The sequence below is a fragment of the Etheostoma spectabile genome, unplaced genomic scaffold (genome assembly GCF_008692095.1).
Source record: "Etheostoma spectabile isolate EspeVRDwgs_2016 unplaced genomic scaffold, UIUC_Espe_1.0 scaffold505, whole genome shotgun sequence".
NCBI classification, from domain to species: Eukaryota; Metazoa; Chordata; class Actinopteri; order Perciformes; family Percidae; genus Etheostoma; species Etheostoma spectabile.
The window spans coordinates 224,668-234,197 of record NW_022605622.1 but is presented as its reverse complement, the minus strand read 5'-3'; the positions used below and the strand labels follow the sequence as shown (position 1 = coordinate 234,197).

The 9,530-nt window shown below is 39.9% G+C and overlaps 1 protein-coding gene across 7 annotated transcripts in view; it reads left to right on the top strand.

Annotated features, from left to right (window-relative positions):
* itsn1 (intersectin 1 (SH3 domain protein)) overlaps positions 1–9,530 on the top strand; it is a gene marked incomplete at its 5' end in the record, with an annotated part of 74,894 nt that overhangs the window by 64,172 nt on the left and 1,192 nt on the right. For all 7 annotated transcript variants that reach the window (XM_032511893.1, XM_032511889.1, XM_032511888.1 and 4 more), the window contains 1 exon segment: positions 9,235–9,326. In XM_032511893.1, coding sequence (XP_032367784.1) covers positions 9,235–9,313 — 79 coding nt within the window.

The window sequence follows — 9,530 nt, the reverse complement described above, 5'->3', positions numbered from 1 at the left end:
ACGATGATACGACAACATGATGATTTCCATCTTAAAATGAATTAAAAGGCCATTATATTCAACTTCTATCACTGCCTTTTTTCTTTCTCTGTCTATGGTAACTGATATCTAGGAAAAATCCTAAAATATTATTAAAATCAAGAGCATACTGTAAGTGTTATCCTCTTACAGATGTTCATCACATAAGAAAGCAAAAATTGGGATTTATTGACTGTATATCTGAGTTTATGGAGATAAAAGTGTGTTTTGTATATATGTGAATGTCTCTTTGGACCCAGCGTATCTTTTATAATCGTATTTTTTGAATGTGCAAACAAATAAATAATACGTAGATTAAACATTCAGACTGTGTGTGTGTGTGTGTGTGTGTGTGTGTGTGTGTGTGTGTGTGTGTGTGTCTGGGGAAAATTAAATCTGGTTCTACTTTTTTGCCTTACTGCCCCCCTAAAAGCAGAGTAGGTAGGTTTCTGCTGCTTTTTTTTTTTAATAACCTTTATGGACGTTTTGTCACTTATTAACCCCCGTGTTTTCTTCACCGTCAAAATTTGTTGACGGCTTTTTTGTCAATGTTTTTTACTTTTTTTTTTATGTTTTGTCCTGTTTTTTTACCCAACCTGTTGACACTGCTTTTTTCAGTGTTTTTTACATGTTTTAACACTGACTGACACTACTTTATTAACTTTAAGTTTTACAGTTATTTGGAATTTATGGTCATAACCCTCATTTTGAATTATCCCTAAAATTTGTTTTTGTGGATTAGAAAACAGAATTAGGAATTCTTGAGACTAAAATTAAGGAAGGGAGTTGATATAATCACGACCTGGAATGTCCAACTTTTACCTCAAGCACTATTTCAACCACCACTTCACTTTGTTTTACAATGTTATAACTAGAATAGCCCCCAAAATTATGAAAGTAGAGATTTGTACTTGGCAAAGAGCGTTGGAATCACTCATGTTTATTTTGGGAATTTAAAATAAATTGTGTAGGAAACGGTTAAAAAAAAATCACTTTTAAGTGCCGCGTTTGACGCTTTTTTCAAAGCTGTTATCGCTGCATTTACTGCCTTATGTTCACTGTTGTAGCACTTTAGGTCACTTGTAATGGAGGTTGACCAGACGTTCCCCGGTTTCCGGGGACGTCCCCGATTTTGGCGATCGTCCCCGGCTGGCTCTGTCCCCTGTTTTTCACTGTGACCGACAGACCCGAAATTGGATGACGAAAGAAAAAACTGCCAAAACGGAGCCGATCGAGCACGCTTCTCAGATATGTTTTATAAAGCGTGTGTTACGATGCTAAAATCCTGAGTGATTTCCAATGCGTCTGGTGGGTTTAGCGCACGCAATCGCGACTTTTATGTTTAAAAAAGGATCTTAATCTTTAACAAAAGTCGACCTCCTTGAAATCCTTTCCATAATGTTGTCTGACTCGTAGGATATAATTGAGTCTGTCATCCCGCTAAACGGCCTTTATGAACTTTTACATACAAGCTGGACAATTCCCATGTCTTTCCAGTGTAGCTAGTTTTCTGCAGAGATCCTCGTTTAAATACTGCATCAATGGTCAAAGGAAACAGGTCCCTCAGTAGTTTTTGTTGTATCGGATTCCTCAATGAGCTGTTGCAGCAACAAGCCTTGAGCATAAGCAAAAGCTGTCAGTAGCTCGTAAACTTACAACATCATGAAAATGAAACTTTTCTACTTGAAATATTAGACTTCCTTCTTGAATATTCGGACTTTCATCTTGAAAGTATTAGACTTCTTCTTGAATATTTGACTTTTCTATGCTTGAACATATTGAGACCTTCATCTTGAAATATTGAGACTTTCTATTTGAAATATTCGGACTTTCGATCTTGAAATAGTGAGACTTTCTAGCTTGAAATATTAAGACGGTTCTATCTTGAACTTAACTTTTCTATCTTGAAAATATATAAGACTTTTCTAATCTTGAACTAAGATTTCTATCTTGAAATATTAGGACTGTCTATCTTGAAATAATACGGACTTTCATCTTGAAATCTTCGGACTGTCTATCTTGAATATTAAGAATTTTCTTTCTGAAATTTGAGACTTTCCTATCTTAATATTAGACTTTCTTTCTTGAAATATTGAGACTTCTATACTTAGAAAATCTTAATACTTTCTATCTTGAATATTAGGACGTTCTATCTTGAACTATTAAAACTTTTCTATCTTGAAATATTAACTTTCTACTTGATATAAGACTTTCTTTCTTGAATATTGAGCTTTCTATCCTTGAAAATTAGGACCTTTCTATCTGAAATATTGAGACTGTCTATCTTGAAATATTAGGACTTCTATCTTGAAATATAGGACTTTCTATCTTGCAATATTAGGCCTTTCTATCTTGAAATATAGGACTTATATCTTGAAATTAGGACTTTTCTCATCTTGCAATATTAGACTTTCTATCTTGAAATATTAGGCCTGTCTATCTTGAATATTGAGACTTTCTATCTTGAAATTGGACTTCTATCTTGAAATCTTAGGACTTTCTATCTTGAAATCTTAGGACTTTTCTATCTTGAAATATTAGGACTTTCTCATCTTGCAATATTGAGACTTTATATCTTGAAATCTTAGGACTTCTATCTGGAAATATTAAGACTTTCTATCAGCTTGAAATATTGACTTCTATCTTGAACTATTAAGACTTTTCCATCTTGAAATATTGGACTTTTCTATCTTTAAATATTACACTTTCATCTTGAAATATTGAGACTTTTCTATCTTTAAATATTGAGACTTTTCTATCTTTTAAAATAAGGACGTTCTTCATCTTTAAATATAAGACTTTCTATCTGGAAATATAGGAATTTCTATCTTGAAATATTAAGAACTTTCTATCTTGAAATATTGAGGCTTTCTATCTTTAAATATAAGACTTTCTATCTTGAATATTAAGACTTTCCTATCTTGAAAGCTTGCGACTTTCTATCTTGAAATATTGAGACTTTCTATCTTGAAATATTATGACTTTCTATCTTGAAATATTTAGGAACGTTCCTAATCAATTTCAATATATAAGGACTTTTTCTTGCAATATTAGGACTTTCATCTGAAATCTTAGGACTTTCTATCTTGAATATTCAGACTTCTAGCTTGGAATATAGGACTTTCCTATCTTGAAATATTCGGACTTTTCTATCTTCAACTATTATGACTTTCTATCTTAATATTAAGACCTTTCTATCTTGAATATTAAGACTTTCTATCTTGAAAGTTTGAGACTTCTCATCTTTAAATAATAATACTTTCTTATCTTGGACATATTAGGACTTTCTATCTTGAATTTAGGACTTTTCTATCTTGAATATTAGGACTTTCTATCTTGAAATATCGTACTTTCTATCACTTGACATATTTAGACTTCTAGCTGAACATTTAGGCTTTCTATCCTTGAATATTAGGCCTTTTCTTTTCTGCAATAGTCAACTTCTATTCTTGAATCTTAGGACTTTTCTATCTTGAAATTCGCTTTTCTTTCCTATCTTGAAATATTATGACTTTCTATCTTGAAATATTCAGACCTTTCTATCTTGAAATATAGGACTTTCTACTTGAAATATTCGGACTTTCTATCTTGAAATCTTAGGCTTCTAATCTTGAAATATTAGGACTTTCCTAATCTGAAATATTGACTTTTCTATCTTGAAATATTAAGACTTTCTATCTTGAAATATGTAGGGACTTTCTTATCTATGAACTATTTGGCTTGCTATCTGAAATATAGGACTTTCTATCTTGAAATATTAGGACTTTCTATCTTGAATATTGGACTTTCCTATCTTGAAATATTATGACTTTCTATCTTGAAATATTCGACTTCTATCTTGAAATATCGGCTTTCCTATCTCTTGAATATGAAGACTTTTCTATCTTGAAATATTAGACTTTCTATCTTGAAATATTAGCTTTCTACTTGAAATTTGAGACTTTCTATCTTGAATATCGGCTTTCTATCTTAAATATTAGGACTTTCTATCTTGAAATATTAGGACTTTCTATCTTGAAATCTTACGACTTTCTTCGTGAAATATTAAACTTTTCTATCTTGACAATATTAAGCCTTTCTATCTTGAATATTCAGACTTTTCTATCTTGAATATTAGACTTTCTATCTTGAAATAGTAATGAACTTTCTATCTGAAAATATTAGGACTTTCTCATCTTGAAATATGGGGACTTTCTATCTTGAAATTATTGAGACTTTCTATCTTGACATATTAGACTTCTATCTTGAAATTTAGGACTTTCTTTCTTTAAATATTAGACTTTTCTATCTGACCATAATTAGACTTCTATCTTAAATATTATGACTTCTTTCTTGAAATATTAAGGACTTTCTATCTTGAATATTAGGACTTTCTTTTTCTTGACATATTAGGAATTTCCTATCTTGGAAATCTTAGGACTTTCTGATCTTGAAAATATTAGTAACTTCCTATCTGATTTCGGACTTTCTATCTTTAAATCATTAGGACTTTCTAATCTTGCAATATTACGCGTTCTATCTTGAAATATTAGGACCTTCTAGCTTGAATATTAGTACATTCTTCTTGAATATTAGGACATTCTACTTTAAATCTTAGACTTTCTATCTTGAAATATTAGGACTTTCTATCTTGCAAAATAGGACTTTCTATCTGACAATATTAGGACTTTTCTATCTTGAAATTTAGGACTTTCGATCTTGAAATATTGAACTTTTCTATATTGAAACTCCCCTCCTGAGTGTAGTGGAGTCTGCAGTAGCAGCAGGTGACCGTCCTATTCTCAACCTGGGGAGGGACCACAGCTCAGGTCTAGTGTCCCCCCGTTTTAAGTTTTTACTAAAATCACCATGACGTGTTTTTGGAGGAAATTTCCGCTTCTGACTACAATGTCCCCGGATTTGTCTGAGAAATCTGGTCACCTGACTTTGTATGTCGTTCTTTGACATGTTTTTGTTTGCGTTGAACCATCCTTTATTTTTTTTGTCAGACCCGACCCGAGGACCACAGCGCCGGGTAGTCTAGATCCCCGGTAGAGTGGCGTCCCCTTATGGCCGAGGTCCTATGGCTAAATGTAGTTGATTGTATTAAGTTTTTATGATGATAAACCCCCTCGAGATGTAGCTGAGATGATTCATATAGACAAGACGTTAAACAAAACTCACCCCCTCTCTCCGCTCTCCCTCTCCCGTGTCCTGACTCAAGCTATTCTGTTATAATATTATTAATAATCTAATTATAATAAAGGCCATAAATATTTGAGGTTTGGGAAGGCAATGGCATGTTATAGTTGAAGCTCTCATCATTTACCCCCCCCCCCCTCCCCCCCCGCAGGCTCTGAGGGTGGAAGAAGATGTCCGGTGATCGGATGCCATTGAAGAGATTGGTGACATCCTGAACCAACCACTGCCTCACATTCGCCCGTCATCAGGTCTGTCCGTCCCCTTTTAATCCCGCCTTCCGCCATCTTTCGGCCAATCCTGAGCCGGTTGCTTTCTGTCTGATTGGAACGTCGTTCGTTACTTTTTTTATAATTCGTTGTTCAGATCTGCTCCGTGGTTCATCTGAACGGAGCCACGCTGTTCGGGCATAAACCGACGACAGAGCCCATAGGATCCAAGACTTTCCTGAAGTACAGGCAACACACACACCAGACACACACACCACACGCACCACCACACCACACACAACCACACACAGCCTACACCCACCACACACACACTACAGGGACAAGGTGTCCTGCTTTACTTCCCCCCCTACCTAAAAAGGAGATGAAAGTAATGGAGGGGGGAGGAAATGCGGCCGGATTAACGCTTTCCAGAGCAGTGAGTGCTAAGTTCAACCCATGATGCGCTCCCTTCTCTTTTTTTTTTTTTTTTCATTCCATTTAGTCTGTTAGTTTGTCCTCTCTGTCTCTCGCTATAAGGATAGGCAAGGCGGCATAGAAGGAGGCAAGGAGGCTAGAAGGGAGCGAGCATGCGGGAAATGGGAATGATCCCGTTAGCTCAGGCTAAAATGGAAGCCATTCTGTAACGCTATCCATCCTAGCTAACCAAAGTCCACACACACACCCACAGCTCAGAACGCAAACATGGTACCGAGAGATTGAGTGTTCACATGCCCGAAACACACACACACACCCACACACCACACCACACACCACACCCACTAGAACGCACATGTACGAAGAGATTGTAGTGGCATATGCCCCGAAACACACACACACACAATGGACTCACTATCTCTATGTGGACGCTGCATTGACATTTGCATTCCCTATCCCCTTCCCCTAACCTAACCACCCACTAATGCCTACCTTTAAGACGTGGTTTTAGGGTTAGAGTTGGTTGGTTATGTTAAGGTTGTTGGTGGGGGAGGGTGAGGGTGGGGGGGTGGGTGAGGTGGGGGTGAGGGTTAAACCCTCAAACAGCCCTTTAGAGTTGTGGGGTCCCAGCATTTTGTCCTCACAAAGCATTCGACCCCACAAGTAATACTGTATTCCGTTTTTGGACCCCACAATGTATTAAACGGAGCACCCACACCACAACCACACACACCACCTCACACAACACACACACACACACACACACACATACACACACACACGTACACGTACGTTTACAATCAGTGAATCTTGTGACTTTTACTTATACTGTGATGAACATTTAACACCATTTCCCAACATATCTCTATCTTTGGCGCCCCACCCCTAAGCTTTCGCATTCAGCGCGTGTAACACAATATCCTGTGTGTTCGAAATTTATGAAGGGGTTTATTTACATTCCTTCACCACGTACACTGAAGCCATTTTACGCATGGGATGTCCCTTTAATCAATTATCACACGTCCCCCATTCCGTTCTTTAAACCTTAACTTTAGACATTAGACCCGGGTTTAACCTAGTGCAGCTTTTTGTAATCTCCTTTAAATTGTATTTAGTAAAAACTGAAACTTTCGCCCCAGTCCTGGGAAGTTGGATGATTTTGGGTTTTCTGACGCGGTCTCTGTCTCTGTCAGAGGTTAGGGCCATGGATCCCCGGTGTAAGGGATGCCTCTGTCCAGCTTCCTTCTCAACCCATGCAGATAGTCACCCGCTACCTACCCGCTCATCATCAAGAAACGTACGTACCACGCCGCGACTCATCTTCACATCGGATGCGTTACGCTGTACGTTCACCGCTACAAATGCCATTTTGAGTACTTTTCTTACTTCTTTACCTGCCTGTTTGTTATCCAATCTAGATCTTAGAAACACTCCATAGTCCGCATCGGACAACACCATCCTTAAAGCTGCTTCTGGAGAACGCAAGAGCTGTGCTCACCGGTACACACACACACCCACACCCACGCACACACACACACACACACACACACACACAACACCGCACAGAGAGATACACACACACCACACACACACACACCACCCACCACACACACCCCCACACACACCACCCACACCACACACACAACGCACAGAGCGAGACACACCAACACCACACCACACCGCACACACCTCAAACACACCCACACACACACACACCCACACACACGCACACACACACACACCACACACACACCACAGAGAATAGACACACACACCACACCACACACCACGCACACTACAGACCCACCCACACACACACACAACACCACACACGCACAAAGAGACCCACCACACACACACACTCCACCACCACGCACACTCACCGAGAGATCAACCCCACACCCTCTCACACACACACGCCACGCACAGAGGAGACACACACAGTGCCAACCCCTCACATATAGAGACCCCCACACACACACACACACCACACGCCCATACGATTCCACACAACACATACACCGCCACAGAGAGAGACCACACACACACGCACCGCACCGCACACACATCACACGCACACACACTACCTCACACGCACAGCGGAATACACCCCCCCACGCCAGAGAGAGACACAACCACACACACACACACACCATACCACTCCCACACCTACACACCAACCCACACACACACACACACGACACACACACACACCACACCATCCCCACTCCACACTACACCATCCAACTCACACAACCATACCCACTCCCCCACAAACACAAACAACCACACCCACACCATAACACACTCTCAACACCCCACACACACCACACACACACACACACACATACACCACACACCACCACCACCCACCACACATCACACACCACACCACCACACCACCACCCACCACACCACCCACACACCCACACACACACCATAACACTCACCACTGCCACACCACACACACCCACACACACACACACACACACACACACCCCACACACCACACACCAACCACACCACCACACCTCACCCCCACACCACAGCGACACACACACCACACACACCACACACACCACACCACACCAAACACACACCACACCACACACACACCACAACACACACCACACACCACAACCACACCACAACACACCCCACAATACACACACACACATCACACACACCCCACACCACACCACATCACACACCCACCACAACCACAAAAACCACACACCCACACACACACCACACAACACACCACAACACATACACATACACACACACATACACATACACCCACACCACACATACACACCACAACCAACACACCATCCATACACACTCACACAAACCATGCAACACACACAACCACTACACCACACACCCACACACACACACACACACACAGGCACACACACACACAGACACACAACAGACAATAGTCTCTGTTGCAAATTCCTATGATACTACACCTGATGATTTTCCATCTTAAATTAATTAAAAGGCCATTATATTCAACTTCTATCACTTCCTTTTTCTTTCTCTGTCTATGGTAACTGATATCTAGGAAAAATCCAAAATATTATTAAAATCGAGCTACTGTAAGTGTTTCCTCTTCAGAGGATTTCAATCATATAAAGGCAAAAATTGTTATTTATTGACTGTATAATCTTGGTCTATTGTAGATAAAAGTGTGTTTTGTATATATGTGTATGCTCTTTTGGAACCCAGCGTATCTGTTATAATCGGATTTTTTGAATGTGCAAACACATAAATATATACGGAGTTAAACAGCGACTGTGTGTGTGTGTGTGTGGTGTGTGTGTGGTTGTGTGTGTTTTGTTGCGTGTGTGGTGTGTGTGGTGTGTGTGTGTGTGTTTTTTTGTTTAGGGAATGACAGGCCGTCAGGGAGAAGGAAACTCCGAGCGGTCTGGAGGGATTCCCAAAGGGGCTCACATCCCATTGTGTAAAGGCCTTTCTGAATTCTCTGCAAGCAACACCACACACACACCACACACACCCACACACACACACATTCACACTCAACCATACAACACCCACACACCACACACACCACACCAGCTTCCGGACATTTGTTTTTGCATTTTGTACTCCCACACCATCTATTACCTGACAATGTAGATATATTCTCAAATACCCACCAACCCCCACACTCTGCACACACAC